General features: G+C 28.7%; 1 protein-coding gene across 1 annotated transcript; it reads left to right on the top strand.

Moving 5' to 3' along the window:
• The first annotated feature begins 652 nt into the window (after positions 1 to 652).
• Positions 653 to 3,352, top strand: LOC120070728 (probable trehalose-phosphate phosphatase J). Its single transcript, XM_039022592.1, has 11 exons — positions 653 to 1,173; positions 1,264 to 1,404; positions 1,507 to 1,578; positions 1,694 to 1,789; positions 1,938 to 1,994; positions 2,097 to 2,198; positions 2,364 to 2,441; positions 2,538 to 2,607; positions 2,698 to 2,768; positions 2,908 to 3,000; positions 3,093 to 3,352. The coding sequence occupies exons 1-11, from the start codon at positions 880 to 882 to the stop codon at positions 3,165 to 3,167; spliced, it is 1,149 nt and encodes a 382-aa protein (XP_038878520.1). The 5' UTR covers positions 653 to 879; the 3' UTR covers positions 3,168 to 3,352.
• The last annotated feature ends 15,191 nt before the right edge of the window (positions 3,353 to 18,543 follow it).

The raw sequence follows: 18,543 nt of genomic DNA, 5'->3' as shown, positions 1-18,543 counted from the left end.
GTTTGTTTTTAAGAAAAAATAGTGCATTCTAAACTTCACCTATCTTAACGCATCTTACTAAATTGTCCAATCATAATTTGATATATGATAAATTCTCCTTACTTCTTTTTAAAAATATTTTAATTACTTTTTTTTTATGTGTATGATAAAGGTGAGATGCATATTGATAAATCTTAAAATATTTTAATTAATTTTCTTAATACAATATTTGACCCATCGTATATATATACATATATATATATATTCCAAACAATTCTTGACTGTTTATTTTCTTGGCATTTAATACAGGGGAAAATCTCTTATAAATAAAAGTAGTATAAAAAATTTGTCCTAATATATATATATATATATATACTATATATATATATATATTTGAAATAATGTCATTATCGATGAAAATCCACGCGGCAAGAATGTACAGTAAGTTGACTGAGACCATGGAATGTCGCCACGTGGATCTATACTGTTAGAATGCACCGGTGAAGTGGTGTTACGGTGACGGCTTTTAAGAAGTGAAGACGGCGGATTACGGTGGTGGGGCCGTCTGGATTTCCGCTGGTGTGGACCCCACCTATTCTGAAATTCTCATCTCCTCCACTACCCCCTTTCTCTTCTCTTTCCCACTATAAATCCACCACTCACCTTCCTCTCTCTCTCCACCATAACTCTCTCTCTTCCTCTGTTTTTCCCTGCTCTCTGTTTTCCCTCCCCACTCCTCTTCAATTCCCCAGCTAGTTCCCCTTTTTCCTTTCTCCAACTTCAAATCTTCCTTCAAATTTAATTGGGTTTTCCTTTTTGAGTTTTCTAGTTCTTAATTTGAAGGAGAATCCCTGATTTTAATAGAACGAAGAAAAACAGAGTATTGTAACTGTAATTGATATGACGAACCAGAATGTGGTAGTCTCCGATACTAAATCCGGCATCAATATGTCCATCACCGTTGCCGTTTCTAATTCCTCTATTTTCGCCACCACCGCTCAGAAACCTCCGCCTGCTCCTGGCGGTGGTTGTGGCGGTGGCGGCGGTTACATCTCCATTTCCCGTAAAAAAATCCTTAAAGACCTGGATGTTAATGGCGGATGGATTGAATCAATGAGAGCTTCCTCTCCCACCCATGTTAAATCTCTCCCTTCACTCTCTGCCGCCGACGACCACCACCATAATTCTTGGATTGTGAGAACTGAAACCCCTCTCTTCATCCCATTTCTCAATTGTTTTTATTTCCTTGAAACTGAATTTTTCGTTCTTATCGTAATGAAACAGCACCATCATCCTTCTGCACTGGACATGTTCGATCAGATAATTGAAGCTTCCAAAGGGAAACAAATCGTTATGTTTTTGGATTACGATGGAACTCTTTCTCCGATTGTTGAAGATCCCGATAAGGCCTTCATGTCCGAAGCTGTAAGTACTCCCAGATTCCATTTTTCATTTCTTAATTTCTTAATTTTTCATTTTCTCTGTTTCTCACTCTGTTATTTTTCTTCTCTGGGAATTTCATTTCAGATGAGGAAGACGGTGAAAAAGCTCGCTAGTTGCTTTCCTACCGCCATCGTCAGTGGCAGATGCAGAGACAAGGTACTTTCCTACGACATTCAAATTAATCTTTATTTTTTCCTTTTAAAATTTAAAACAAAAGGAAAAAAATTCACACTTTTTTTGGGCATCTCCGCTGTGGGCGACGGAATTGCAGGTGTACGGATTCATAAGACTGGCGGAGCTTTACTACGCCGGCAGCCATGGAATGGACATTAAAGGCCCAACGAAAAGCTCCAAATTCAAGAAAGCTGTAAGTTGCCAAAAATTAAAAAACCAACTTTGAACTTTTTAATTAATTAGCCAATTAGTAATTTAGTATCATAACCGATTCATTTAAAACCGTCCTTTTCTTCTCCATCAATATTTGATTAATCCGAGGTTGTTTGTTCTTTTTTCAGGTTGATCAAGGTCTTCTCTTCCAACCAGCTAGCGAGTTTCTTCCCATGATAGACGAGGTTTGATTTTTTTTTTTCTTTTTTTTTTTTCGATTTTTGGTTTGAAAAATTCAAACGAAATTAAATTATTAATTTTTTGGTGTTTTTTTTAAAATTTAATAGGTTTATCAACAGCTGGTAGAGAAAATGAAATCAACTCCAGGGGCCAAAGTGGAGAACAACAAATTTTGTATCTCAGTGCATTTTCGCTGTGTTGATGAAAAGGTAAAAAGAAAAAAAGATGTCCTTATTATTACATAACAATTATTAGATTCATCATCATCATTATTATTATTATTATGACACTCACCCTTTTTATTTTCTTATTATTATTCTCGAATTTCAACTCCAAATTAAACCTTTTTTTTTTTTTTTTGTGTATGTTTTTAGCAATGGAACAATTTGGCCCAAGAAGTAAAATCAGTGGTTAAAGAATACCCCATGCTCCGACTAACCCAAGGAAGAAAGGTTTCTTTTCTTTTCTTTTCTCTTTATTTACAAACTTCAAATGAAAAATAATACATAAAAGCTTATAAACATAATTTATGGTGTCATCTCACACAGGTACTAGAAATCCGTCCGACTATCAAGTGGGACAAAGGGAAGGCCCTCGAGTTTTTGTTAGAATCGTTAGGTTGGTCTTTTATGATTTTTATTGACATTACAATGTACGATCGTCTCATTCTCAATCTTATTCATTAAAATTCATGATCTTTAAATATAGGATACGCAAACTGTTCCGACGTGTTTCCTATTTACATTGGAGATGATCGTACAGATGAAGATGCATTTAAGGTATTCTATGTTTGTTACTAATACGAAATTAATTACTTACCTATGTTTCTTTTAAGGTTGTAAAGTTAGCTTTTAATAATTATTTCACTCAAGTGGGGTTTTTAATATGGCTTTTCTTTTTGGTCTCTTTTGATAATAGGTTCTAAGGGAAAGAAATCAAGGGTTTGGTATTCTCGTGTCTAAAATTCCTAAAGACACTCATGCTTCCTATTCTTTACGAGAACCTTCCGAGGCAAGTTCCATAAGCTATATATTCATTATTTTCATTTTTTTTAAGAGATGTGTTTTATATAATTAATTATTTTATCTTTATTATTGTTGTAGGTTATGTACTTTTTACAACGTTTGGTGCAATGGAAACGACCATCTTTATTAAGAAGAAGACATTGCAGGGTTTGAAATTAGTAGAAAGAGAGGGAAAGAAAAAGGAAAAGAAAAAAAAAAAAAAAAAAAGTAAAGGAGAAGGGGAAATAGGAAAAACAAAAAATGTAACTTTTTCCTTGGCCTGAGTGCCCTTCTACTACACATATCTGTAAACTAACTGTTTTCTTTTTCCTATAAAAAAAAGTATTGTAACTTAGCTATCTTTCTCTCACAGATTCATTGTCCTGTCGTGATATAGTTCTTATTTAAAAAAATAATCAATTTATCTGAGTCATAAGCTTTTAAGTCAATTAGTGATTTAAGAGATATAATGAATAACGTAAAAGTGTGAAAAAGAATTCAAAATAAATTTATTCATTTTTTTTAATGGATTATGGATTATTGAGAAAACTCAGAGTGTGTGTTTGAATATTCATAGTAAAAACTTGGTTATTTTTACTAACTTTGGATGTGTTTAAAAAGATTTTTTTTTCCGGATATAGGAGCCAAAATGTTTTGAGATCTTAAAATATCCCTAATGAGTTAATACACACTTTTAGAATATTGAGAAATCATATGGAGTAAACTTATTTTAAAATAGCCGAAAAAGTATATTAACAACAATTTTTTTTTTAAATATACCATTTCAAAAAAAAAAAAAAAAAGATTAATAAAAAAAGGGAAATGGCTTTAAACAACAATACCGCTGAAAATATTTCCGAAGGTAGAAAAATGTCACAGTCTATCAGTGATGGATATTGATAGACTACTATCATTTGTGAGTGATGTTTATCAGTATCAATCACTAATGTCTATTAGTATCTATCAATGATAGAATGTGATATTTTGGTATATTGGTAAATAATTTAATTTATTTTTCTAGATTTGAAAACAGTCCTAAAACAAAGAATATATATAGAAATAAAAACACAAACAAAAAGTCTTTAGCATTCTTAAAGAGGAAAACAATATTTGACTTACGAGATTTGATTTAAATAATGAATATAAAAATATATTGAGTAGAATATAAATGTAATTCGAGTTGCATAGGTTAAAACAGTAAATTTGTAATTTGAAAAGACGTGAGTTGCATGAATGAAGATGGGTTTATGTATTTGGAGGTTTCTGAAAAAAGGGCATAGAAAAGAAAAGAAAAGAAAAGATGGTTTGTTTGAAAGCATAGTGATAGTGGCACCGCCGTGTGATTGTAAGTAGTAAGTGTGATGGCCTTCAATTACTTTTCCTTAGAAAAAGAAGATGCACTTTTCCAAACACACTATCATATGGGTCTTTTTATTTTCTTATAATCCAAAATGCAATGCTACCATTTTCCCATAATATGTATGCAAAGTTATTTTTCATATTCTTTTATGTCAATTTTTCGAAAACTCTTCAATCTTTTTTTTCTTTTTTTCTTTTTTTGTATTTTTGCGGTTTTTCATCTCTCACATCCATTAGCCTCTTCCAATAATCTCTCTTAGTGGTATACATGTGTTAGATTGATTAAATTGGTTGGAGACATTAATTTATATTTGATGGGTAGATAATAACAAACATCAAAGTTTTTCCCTTTTCTTTTTTTAAGGGTTTAGATACTAGAGTAGTTTGTTTATTTATTTATTTATTTTAAATTTATTATAACTAAGGTAAACTAAGTTTATTATATTTTACCAACTCGCCCATGTTGGAAATGGCCTATACTCGCAGTTCGTAAATATTGTTAACATATTCTATTTATCAAAAAAAATGTTGTTGAGCTTTTTTATTCAATAAATTACTATTGATATTGCATCATTCTATGAAAATCCAATAAACGAATCCATGTCTACAACATAAACACTTTGTATACTTATAAAAATGGATCAAGTTTTAGTATGTACCCAAAATGGTCTATAAGTATATGGATGAGATTGGGTACTTCATCTTGGTGACACTGTTGGATGTGGCCCAATTTGTATACTTATACAAATGATGTGATCCAAAACTCATTCATGTAGAGACGTGTGAGTGGGGACATCCTATGCAATGAGTTTGCATAAGACCAGATCTCGAAATAGTCACTTTTTTTTATAACAACCGTTTACTGTCAAAACTGACTATCTCAAACTCAATGACCTAGGGTAACTCAATCTTAATTCTGAGCTAACTACGAACTCCTGTTTATTCAGGATTATTCTTTGATTTGCATAGGTGAGAGTAGTCCCACAACACTGCTCAATAAGCCTCTCATTTTAGGGATAAGACCAGATAGATAGTTGAGGACATAGCCTTGCAATATAGAATTCACTCCTATCTGATTTAGGGTTAGCAAATGGGTTATTCTCTTAAGCGTTGATGCCTTGTCTTGAACAACAGGCCCCACCCTCTCATGGAAGAGAGGGTTATGATTTATAAGTTGAACTATAAACCAATTGTTCAATGGAGGATCAGTGGGAGGTTAAGGAGCAAGATGGGTTAATAGAGGTAAAATGGTAATCTTTGACCCAGCTGTAAATACGAACGATCTGTGAAGGATTTACTTACTGATTATGGTTAAAATGGACAGAAATATATTTACAGTAAGGAGAGTGCAACTATCGAACTATAGTAGAATGTCTTGATAGTTAACGAATAATGATTAATTCGGTTTAAAGAGTTTAACCAATTAATTACAAGTTGTTGGAGCTCATAATCTGTAGGTTCATAAGGTCCCTCTACCAACTCGTAATTTGGATTAGTAAATTGAGTAATCTTGAAAAAAAATTTGAAATTAGGGTTTAGAATTTAAAATGTTCAAATTCAATTAGGGTTTCTATTTATTATATTCGACACAATTAAAATGTTTAATTTTATCGAAATTAAACGAAATTAGAGAAATGATTAATATTTAAAATATAATTTAAATATTAATTCTATAATATTAATTTCATTATTAATTTAATATTAGATATTAAATTAACCAAATTAATTAAAAGGTTTAATTAATTAGTTTTATTCAAAAATTAATTCAAAAATTAATTAATTGAATTAATTTTTATAAAAGTAATAAATGAAATTAAATAAGTTTAATATAAAAATGGTTTTAGAAATCATTTCTGGAAAAATCATTTGAAAATCATTTTTCAAAGTGGAGATTTCCAAAATGTTGAAAATCTCCACTATGTATTGAACTTCCTTATTCACAACTCCATTTTCTCTTTGAAGTAGGAGCTGTCATTCATGCAAGCCATGAATTTTCATGGTGAAAGCTCTATAAGTTGAAGTGCTCAAATGAATAATGATTCATGCTTAAAAGAACTTCAAAAGGAACTCCGCAGAAATCCCTCTTCAAATCTCATATACATCCAGCTCAATTTAATGTTTCCACCACACAATCCTTGCAAGAGAATAGTCGAGAAGATCTTAGTGGTTGTCTACTTGAAGATTGAAGCACTTTCACATAGAACTCAGCTGGATTTGAAGAGGATACTTCAAAGGTATTGTGTTCAGCAAACCCTCTTCTGTAAAAGTTACTTTGAAACATGTTTTAAACTCAAATTAAGTATGATTAGAGTGCTTATTGATTATGTTTTTCCTCCGCTACACGTTAATATACTCTAACAGCCCCAACTCTCACTTCTTCCAATATTTTCAATGGCTCCATTCATTAACCATCGTTGGTGACTACTGCTGCCACACTTCGAGAACCAACTCTGAGCTTCAACAACCACCTTTAACTATAAAATCTAATGGAAATCACTTTTGATATAAAATCGATTACTTCTTAACAATCTCATCGCAGTCTAAGAAGAGGTATTGTTTGTGTCTACTTGGTAGAACTGACCAGCTTAACTCTCTATACATATACATATGCATGCATGCATGCATGTTTGTATATTTGTATATATGTATGTAGATAGATAGATAAATACATATAGATAGCAAAAAACAAGAGTTAAAATGCTTCTACTCACAAGTCAAACACAAAGATATAAACATGAGTAAACACAAGATAACTAGAGAGAGAGAAGAGCTAATAAACACAGAGAAATGGTAACCCAGTTCAGTAAAATCTCACCTATGTCTGGGAAGCACTTAGCCTAAATGAAAAGGTTCCGCTAGATAAGATAAGTGATTACAACAAGAATATTATCTCCAGTACATACTAATATGATACACATGTAGCTTTCTTTTACGGAATAGTTTAGACTCCTCTTAAATCTGATACTTCATCACCTACAGAACAATTAGATTCAGGCTCCCCCTCGAATCGATGTCTCATATGAAGATTCAATAATCCTTTTCATTCACTGATTGTATAATATTCAACTAGCAACCTTCTTCCCGAAGAATAACAATTCATACTCTCTGATACGTGTGTTTACAACACCCACTTCGAGATAATCTCATAGGCACTTGCAAAATATCAACGAACAAGTTCTTAACAACGTCACTAATATTTCACACAATAATTCGGCTACTTGTCCTAACACCAAAAATGCAACAATAATAACATAGACAACAACACAAGGAAAGAAACGGAAATAACAAGACAAATATCAACCATTTAAAAATGGAAAGGACAAAGTAAAATCTGCATCAATAAAAGGAAAGAAAAACTTATCTCCCAAGTCACAAAGAACACTAGCAATGAGAAACTCAACACGACATATAAAAGAAAATAATAATAGCCAATACAAATAATAACAGACAAATAGATAAATAGATAGATACATCATATTATTTGTGAAAATGTAAATAAACTCCAATGACAACCCTATTTTTTGTGTACGTTCAATTCATATGTTTCATGTTGTTCATTATCATTATAATAAGAATAATAATAATAACTAAAAGAAAGAAAGAAAAAATTTTAAAAATAAAAGAAAAATTGCAATTTATATTTTATTCAAACAAAGATAGGTAAATTTATTGAATAAAAAAGTTTCAAAACAAAAATGGTAATCATAACATAAACCAGATTATGAAGAGTTAAAAAAGTTGCATCAAATATTCTTGATATATGAACTCAACTCTACACCCTAAACATAGATATATGAGCTCAGACAAAATAACTTTGTACCCAAATATAGATATATAAACTTTACAAATATATGAACTCTACCATATATGAAACACCAAACATCATATTTAAGACCTTAAAATAACTCTTTTTTGTATGGTTTTCAACACAAATGTTAGTTTCTTATAAAATGTGTATTGTATCAAGATGATTCATAAATAGCATTACTTCTTTTTTTTTTCTTCTTAAGTTCAACAACCTATGAAGTTTTGGTCAAAGATTCAAACCCATGATTTTCTTGATCAATATAGAATTAAGAAGTGGAGTTGGATTGACGAATCATTAATAATAATAATTGGTTCCCATAAAGTTTGGATAGACTAATAACTTGGATATCACCACCTAATTTAGTTATATATTCATTACAACCAAGGCTTTAATAATTGTATGTTAAAGGTCCCTTATTTTAAGTGGTTTAAGCTAGCTCGAGAGTTTGATTATCTCATTTGATAAAAATCTCTTCCTTTATTCGAAAGAATTTATATAACTCCCTCTACTTCTTCTTGAGTGCTAAAATATAGGTTTTCTTTTTTTTCTTAATAGAAAAAATGGTCGACATCATTAATCCGTTAATAATGGTGTAATTATGGAGGTAAAATGAGGGACCATATAATAGTGGAATGAGTATGAAATTCCATGATTTATTGAGAAATTCTTTATTGATGCAACCTTGATTTTAGTGATTGATATTTGACAAGCTGTTGTTCGTTTTTGGAGAATCTTGTACGATAGGATTCCTAATTAATTGGCTTGTATTTAATGAGCTTTGTTGTGCTAAAAGAGGTGGCTCTTGTTTTACCCCACATTATTATACTTTTGTACATAAATATACTCTATACTTAATTACTTCATTCTAATTGGCATGACTTTCTTTTAAAAAATAGAGATCGATTCGATCTTCTATCTCTACTGTTATTGTACTAAAAAATTATTATTACTTTTAATTGATAAATTTTAATATCAGTATAACTTGATTAACATAAAATTTATACTATCAATTTCGAGGTCGAAGATTCGATTATTGCATCCACATGTTGTAAAAAAAAGTTTGAACAACTACATTTTTGGTCCCTAATGTTTAAGCTTAAGTCTTATTTCATCCGGTTTCAAAATAAACACTCTAGTCTACATTTGAAAAATAGTTCTAGATGATCCTTAGGTAAAATTGACGACTATTAGTCAATGAATGAAAAATGATTGGCATTATGACATGTCTATTTTTAAATGACTATATATATATATATTTTAAGAAAGATGCTAGTGATTCGAGGAGACGTAGGTATACCAAACCATCTCATTTAGAGGACTATCTTATTGATTTTATATTATTACATATTATGTGGAATGTTTATTTTTCTTTATTATTATTATAGAAAATTATTTCAAATGGTAAAATTGTTGAAAATATTTATAAAATATAGTAAAATTTTATAACTATCAATGATAAATGCTGGTAGACTTCTATCAGTGATATTGATAGATATAGCGTCTATCATTGATAGTTCTAAAATTTTACTATATCTTATAAATTTTTTGATTTATTTTTCTATATTTAAAAAAGCCCTATTATTATTTTATTTTTCTTCTATCTTATTTCTCTCCATTCCCTTCCCTGTCCATTCTGCATTTTCCTTCAATCTTTTCTTCCATTTCAGATACTATACATTTGCGCACACACCAATCTTTCAACAATAAATAAATAATAATAAATAAAAAAAAAAGAAGAAGAGGACCATTCAATCAATCAATTTTGATTTTCAATGACAATAGAACACATTTTTTTTCTTATATATAGATAAATAAGCCATAAAATTTAAACGACAAGGATGGTTTAAGGTATTATAGATCTCTGCGAATATAGAATGCCTGAGAATAAGATATTTGGGAATAAGATATCAGAGAATTAAGAATAACTATGTTTAATTGTGTATAAGAAATGCTATCAAAATTTTATAAACAAAAATTATGTTTCTATTTAATTTAAGAAATTAAGCATGTCAATCATATAATGGTAATAGATTAATTAATTAAACAATAAATATAATTCAATATATTGATAAAAGTTAATTAATTAATTAAGAATCAATAATAATTTTAATTATAAATATTTGAAAGTCAAATAATTTATAATTAAAATTAACCAATTAATAGTTAATTAATTTTATATTAATTATAGTCTATTACTTAGTCATTTTTTTAATTAATTAAGTTCAACATGAGTAACCTTATTTTTAATTGAATAATATAAGAAAATATATTTTAGTATATAATATATTGTATAAAAATTGAAAAAAAGAGATAAAGATATGATATTTAATAAAGAACATTAATAAAGAATACTAAAAAAAAAGTTTTATAAATATGACATATTAATAATAGATGAAGTAATAAAAATTAATCACACAGAATAGTTAATTAATTATAAATAATCAATAATGAAGGACCAAATTAAAATTAATCTCAATAAATAATTATTTTATTATAAAAAAATAAATAATCACTTATTATTATTGAAAAATAAATTTTTGTATTAAGTAATTTAAATAGTCTTAATTTATTAATTAAATATATTTTAAGATTCTATTAACTAATTAATTAATAATTTAAGTAAAAAAGTAATTTCATTCTTTAATATATATATATATTTTTTTTGCAAAAGTTAATTAAGTAAATATTTTAATAGATTATTATTGGTTTATTAAAATAAATTCTTTATCAGTTCTTTATATTAATATTAATTAATGAACTATATTTAAAATAAAATTATATATAAAATGGAAAATAGGTGGAGATGGTAAAAGAGAAAAACTATAGTTTTGTAAGAGAGAAAAAACCATTGTCTATGAGAAATGAGGATGCTTGAGACTAACTTATTCCTAGATAAAGTGTTAAAACATGTGAAACAAATATGAGTTTTGCATTTTCAAGCAAACGACCCCTTAATAATTTGTGTGGATGGCTTTGAGAAATATTAAAAGAATAAATCAACTCTGCAGAAAAAAAGACAGTAGGCCATGAAATCTATAAAATCCGTATGATAGATAAGGAAAAAGTCTTTTGCAAAATCTTTTGTCTATCAAGATACAATGTCCTCAACAATGTCCTAGCATATTGCATGACATGTTGCAAAAGATAGGAAAGCACACCAACAAATATGCACTATACACAACAACATATACGAAACCAATCTTAAGGTAGAATCATTACGATACGAAACATGTTAGTTGTTCAAGTTTTGTCTGTAATAAATAAACCAATCATACTGCAGTAATAAATATCCTAACTAAATAAATATAAGACTAAATAGTTATCAAATGTGAGGAGAAACTAATAAACAATAAGGATAATATCCAATCCTTTGCCTTTGGTGAGGGAAAAAAAAGCATATCACATGTTTAACTATTACAATTTGCATATATATATATATGTCATATTTGATCAACCTATTAAACACATGAAGTATATTTAAGCCAAGTTGGTTAAAGGAAAAAGCGGCACCCAAAACAAGAAGTGATTCATTAAAAACAAACAAGAGTAGGTCTTATATAGGATGTAACTTATTGGCTATATGTACCAAATTATTGGAGCCCATCGTTCTCACGACATATTGATTATATATCGTACTAAACCTCCTGACTATCACAGCCATCCATGTACTATTATTTGGGGGTAGACAAGTTATATTATATAAATTAAAAAAAACTTGTCACTATTTTAGTTATTGACGATAAGAATGGCTAGACTGTGGCTACGAATGTTATTTTGGTGCAATTTTAATGGTGTCGACATTAAGTTTAATTGACTAAAGAGTGTTGGAATATCTTGAACCTGTTATTTCGTGTTTCAAATGATCAAATACGAAAGAGTGATTAAAATTGCTATCTCGTTTTGCACGTGGATATAACTAACACAATATTAACGAATTACGTAAATCTCTATGTTGATTATCTATTGTTTACGTTTTCTATTTAAGTTTGTTTGTCTAATAAAGAAATAATAGAATTTTTATTATTAAAATAAAAAGTTCAAAGAAAGGAAGATAAAATGGGTGAATAAAAACGGTTATACGAAGGAGGGCGCAAGTGCAACGGCAGTGGTAGTTTGAGATGCAGTGGTGCTTTTCAAGTTTTCACACATTCCAGTGGACCAATTATTGGTGCCAATTTCTGACTTTATCCTTCTGTTTATTGGATCTTTCTCCCTTCTTGAAACCCTCCCTAATATATTTTTAAACTTTTAATTTTGTATTTAGTGACTCACATTTATACATATTTTAGGTTTTTTTTTTAAAAGAATAAAAATCTTCAAACTAATAGATCAATTCTAGAAAGAGATATATTAGACACAAAATTTAAAATTTAAAGATTTAATAGACAAAAAATACATCATATACGAGTTTAGTAGCTTATACATAAATACAACTTCTAAGAAAAATTATCGGAAATAACTCTCGAGTATTTTCATCTTTTACAATTTGTATCATTTTAGAAACTTTGTTAAAATAGTATTTCTTGGTCCTTCTTGGTTGAGATCAACAACTGACATTTGAAAAAAAATAATTATTTTTTCATCCTATATCAAAACTATCGATTCTTTTGGACTTTATCGGTGAATCTAGCACAGAGTGAACATCGAGATTGTACATATTTTTTTCAAATATTTTGTAATTTTTTCAAATCTTATACCAAATCTTACATTTTTTCAAAATTTCTTCAAATTCTTTAATCTTTCCTAAATTTTATATGAAATCTTAGGTAATCTTTCAAATCTTACCTCCTATTTATGTTTCCACAATTATTTGAATTTCTAAATAATGGATTTACTAATCGTCCAAATTAATTTTTCAAATGGATCTACGGCGGATCATAGTGTGATTTTTAAACTCGATTAGGTAGGACTTGGGAGATCTCGATTTTCATCTTGGCCAAGATTCCACCAAGAAAGCTTAAAAGAATTGATAGTTTAAATATAAGATGAAAAAGTTATTTTTTATTAAATCTCGATAGTCAATCTTGGTTAAGAAGGACCGATAAATACTATTTCACTCAATTTTCTAAAAGGGTAAAAAGATAAACTTTTTAAAGTAATTTCTGACCATTTTTCAATTTATGATAAACATTTTTAGGTTATTTTTGACAATTTTCTAATTTCTGAAAGTTGATATATCAACTAAATTTGTAATTTTAACCCACTTTTTTCTTAAAAAAGAAGAAGAAAATTTTTAACTTTTAAAAGTACAATCTAACTTTAATTTTTACTGTTATTCTTCAGTCAATTCTTGAGTCAGTTCTTCAGTTCTCTTTTATTTTTCCTTTTCTTAGTGTAAAAGAAATACTTTTTCTCTGACAATAACAACTGGTATTGGAAACCCTAGTATCAACTCCTATTCCTTGCAAGCAAATTGGTTTTAATTATAATGCATGCTTGCCTTTATATGTTGATAACTACAATAAAGTCATGAGAATTCATGATTCAATATTAACACTATTAGATAATACGAGGTTATCCTTCGAAATCAATTGACAAGAAGAGATTTATAAAAATCGTGTAAGAACTCTCCATTTTTTCGATGCTTCTTTTGCATTCATAATTCATGGGTCAAATCCCAATTTTGGATTAAATATTCATTTAGACTTAATAGAACCGATAAATACTATTCACTAAAGCTAAGTATTATGAGAGAAATGTCCCCTTAAAATGGTGTCTTTATGAGTTTACCATTTATTATTTTAAAATATTCTTTTAATATAAAAAAAAAGTTTCTTTAACAATTCCCATTGTCCATTCAATTTGATGTTTTTATGTCATTTTTACAAGAAACAATGAGACATTAGTATTTCTATCAAAATTAATAAAACAAAATTCCATCCATCCATATCAATGTACAAATTAAATCTTCATTAATTGGATGGATATGAAGAAGCAGTGTCCCTTTTTGTGGACAGCTGTGAAGTACTAACTCCTAAGGTTATTCAATAATTAACACTTTTGTGGACTGTGTATTATGTATTAATTAAAGCCTCTTGAATTAAATATTCCCATTTGCTTTTGTTTGATTCTATTTGAAATTATTTGTAGGAATCAATTAAATTAATTGAATGGGATCTGCAAATCTACTCGAAGTACATGAATATTAATACAATAAAAAAAAATAATTAATTAATTAAGCATGGCTTTTGTTATCTGGGAACTAGTTTGGAAGTTGGTTTAAATATAAGTTTTTATTTATATGTACTATCATTTCAAGACTTGTAATTGGATTATGGTAAAGTGCAATCAATGTGGATTTTGTTTTTTCTATGGTTGCTTTATTTATTTGTTAAAAAAATATCTTAAAATACAGTGTACATTAAAAAAAAAAAAAAAAAGATTTAAATCCTATTTTAGTCCATAAAATTTTGAATCTGGTTCTATTTTAGTCCTTAAACTTTAAAAAATGTTCCTTTTAGTCCCTAGATTTTTAAAAAGTGTTTATTTTAATCTCTACTATTAAAATTATGTTAACTCTTCAACAAAAATGAAAAGGAGCTTGTACTTTTGGATGACTAGGCTCTATATGTATTGAGCAACATGAAGATGAAGTAAAATACCGACAATTAACACGTCAAAATACTCAACGACCAAATTTTTAACTAAGAGTGTCTTTTAAATTCTCCTGCCTTACCAACTTGAATTGAATCTTTAGATTTTTTGAAGTAGCTAACTTATTTGGTAGCCTAGTTACATAATAATATAAATCACCTCATCATTTTGTTAAAGATTTGACAAAATCTTAATATATAGAGACAAAAATAAGTAATTTTTAAAAGTTTAAGGATTAAAATGAACATTTTAAAAGTTTAAGAATCAAAATAAAACATTTTATTCGAATTTCATAGACCAAAATAAGATTTAAATATTAAAAAATTGGTTTAAGTACAAAACTTTGAACTTCAACTATTTTTACTTGAAATGGTTTTTAAACTTTAGTCATTTGATGTCCATTAAATACCCATTTTGTAGTTTCAATTACTATTTTTGTTGTTAAGTTATTAAAATGATATATCAAATATGAGTCATTATCCAGATATATTGGGTCCAATTATCATTTTCACAAGAGACAAAAATAGATTTTTTTTTTTTTTTTAAAAAAACATAATATCCCAAATTTAAGAGAGTTGAGAGTTTAAATGTATGATCCATAATAAGGAAGTAGATTAGTTAGTACATTAACACCCACTTGATGCCTTGTGGTGTGGAGTTGAATAATCATTGACAAAAACAAAAAAAAAAAAAGAAAAGAAAAAGAAAAAAAAACCCACTAAAATTGATGGGCTAAAATTAGAGTAAAAAAAGCATATGGGAAACAAACATATATATAAAAAAAAAATACAAACAAAAGTTTATGAGGCAAAACCAAATCTAACCCTAAAACAAAAAAGTAAAATGGATCAAATGAAATAAAATTTCATATTATTGTTGGCTCATGAAATAGCTGTAAGCCATGCATTGCTTCCTTTCTTTGAAACTAAGGATTTGTAGACACCCTTTTATGCAGACAAATAATGGGAAATAACATAATCAATGAATAGTTCTTAATTTATAAAGTTTTTTTTTTCTTTTTTTGTTTTCAAGATACCTAAATATTCAAGTTCTTGAAAAATCCGAAATGAGTAGGCCATCCAATGTTCAAGGATAAAATAATAGTAATAATAATAACAAACAAACAAAAAAGAAAAAGAGAGGGGACTAAGTGTCAAAATTATATGTTTTATAAGACAAACTTTTGACTAGATATTTATTTTATTCTGCCAATAAAAGCTGCTTAATTTGTTGTAGAAACAACAAACATGTTCACAACACCATGGGAGGAGAGAGAGAGATAGCAATCAAACACCTTCCATCTAATATATATGATCCCCACATGCAATGCAAGATGAAAGTATTCTTAAATAATGTTAATGGGAGTCACGATTAGATATTCAAAATTATATATCTCAAAATTAATTAAGTCCTCATCGAGTGAAAATCAATATTAATAGAGATCAAGAAATAACATAAAACACATGATCCCCTATATTTTGGTACACGTTAAAGCATTGATTGATCCAAAAATTTAAGGTGATGATCTTTTCAATATGAAATTCTCAACATTCCCTCTTAAGATTGAATTTTTTCTATGGATTCACTATTACCATTCTCATATCGATTTTTTTTTTTTTTTTTACCGAATACTATGGAAGAAGGGAATCTATGGTTGAATGAGAAGTTGGTGGGTTAACTATTACCATTCTTAGGTCGGATCGTCCCATTTTTTTTTCTTGGGTTAGTTCACCATTCAATGGTGAATTTGGGTCCAACTCCTATTTTTTTTTTTTTTTTTCTGATATTTGATCTATATATGGAAAATATGAGTTTTGAATATCAAAAGTGAATCATATTATTATGAAAATATGGATGAAAATGTTTAATTGATACAGATATATGAGACAGCCCCGATATAAAGATTTGGAGCAACCCCACCTGAGGGATGGAGGAATCTAGTTGATTATTGTTAATATTTTGTTTGGCTTTTTATTATGGGGTTTCTTTGTCACTTGGTAAGGAGACTGAACAATAAAAAGGAAAAAAAAAAAAAAAGAACTAAGCTTTTTAATCTTTTGGATGGTTTCGTGAAAGGGAAACCCACCATTGAAGAAGGGAATCTATGGTTGAATGAGGAGTTGGAATCCACTTAAAAGGAAGGAGTTTTTTAAAATTCTTTTATAATTATTAATTTCTAATATCTATATATAATATATATATAATATTAAGTAAATGTGTAGAAGATAAAGAAAGAGACATGGATTTTGGTGTTGGAATGGAGACACAAACATGGCTCCAAAGCATAATTAAAAACATCGGTGTCTTTTGGACGTGGAAAGATGGAGTCCACTTGATGGAAACCCTATCATTGATGCAATACACACACAAAATTTAACCCTAAAATCACTCTCTAAATTTGTCAATTATTGGTGTTATACATGTGAAAAAAGACAATTCTCATCCCTTCCTTCCCTTTCCCTTTCTCTCTCCCAAAACCCTAACTCTCATTTCTCACCACCCAATTCCTTTCCCACACTCCATTTCCAAACACAAAGATCTCAAACACGTCCTTATATTAAGACCATATCTAAACCAAATTATAAACCTTTGCCTTACAAATGTGGAGATCCTACACATATATATACAACCGTCCCCACTATGGTTTCTGATTTTCCTTACCATATCTTTGATCTCATACATATATATATATATACAAAACTCGGGTCTATTGAACATTCGTATTTTTTAGATTTTAGAGCTGTCAAGTTGGTTATAATCATTCCAAGTATAACTCATTGGATAATATATCAATTAACGTTTAAAGTTTGATGGTTTAAATCTTGTCCTTGCATGTTCATCAAGATACCACATTAGAAAAATCAAGGGATCTTGTACTATTAATGAGATAGATGGACTACTTCTCCTATTGTCAATTAGTTTTGAGGTGAAATATAATCTCATTTTATTCAATATGGAATTAGGGCTCGTAAAAGTTCAAATTAGTATTTGGTCTGGAAACAAAAAAAAATGAGAGAAAAATCAAGAGAGATCATACTCTTTATAAGATAGATGAGTTACTCGTTTCATTGATAATTGGTTATGAGATTAAACCTATGTTATCTAATACTACAATTGTTTCATAATCATGCTTTGATGTATAAATCAGTGCAACCACAAAGTGCCACAGTATCACTCAACAAAAATATCAACTTTTGAGTCATCAAATTTGACAGTTTTTCCTATCTCAATAGGAAGTTTGCTTGTCTGAAGTTAAACCTAATTAATTTTTCTAATTTTGGGTCTGTTAAAAATGTTTGTCACATCTTGTTTTATTTGTTAAGGTCTAATAGTCTAATATTAGACATCAATAATACATAGGGTAAGCTTCATGATGTTTGCCAAATTTAGGGTATTATTATCACAAAATTATTGTGTAAGCTAATTTATTATCAACTTAAAGCAGTTGTGATCATGTGAAAACTCACCTGTTGAGGACCTACCTCTGTGATCTCATCCTGAAGCAAATAGTTATGGATAAGTTTTGTGGATAATCTCAACAAATCTTACCTTTTTTCATACACTTGAATGTGAATTTGATCAGTTTTAAAGTGAGGCTTAAAATAGGCAAGATAAACCCAAATAAAGGCCCTCTTCAAGATATATATAACTCTGGGTGTGGATTATTATAGATGATCATTTATCTGATCTCTCTCCTTTCTAATTAAGTCAATAAATACTTTATCCCATATTAAGTCAATGAAATAGTTTTATTCAAAAAGATATATCAACATAGTATTCAAATGTACC

Source organism: Benincasa hispida, chromosome 1, assembly GCF_009727055.1.
Source record: "Benincasa hispida cultivar B227 chromosome 1, ASM972705v1, whole genome shotgun sequence".
Lineage (NCBI taxonomy): Eukaryota > Viridiplantae > Streptophyta > Magnoliopsida > Cucurbitales > Cucurbitaceae > Benincasa > Benincasa hispida.
Note: the sequence above shows the minus strand (reverse complement) of the source record. Positions and strands in the feature narration are given on the sequence as shown.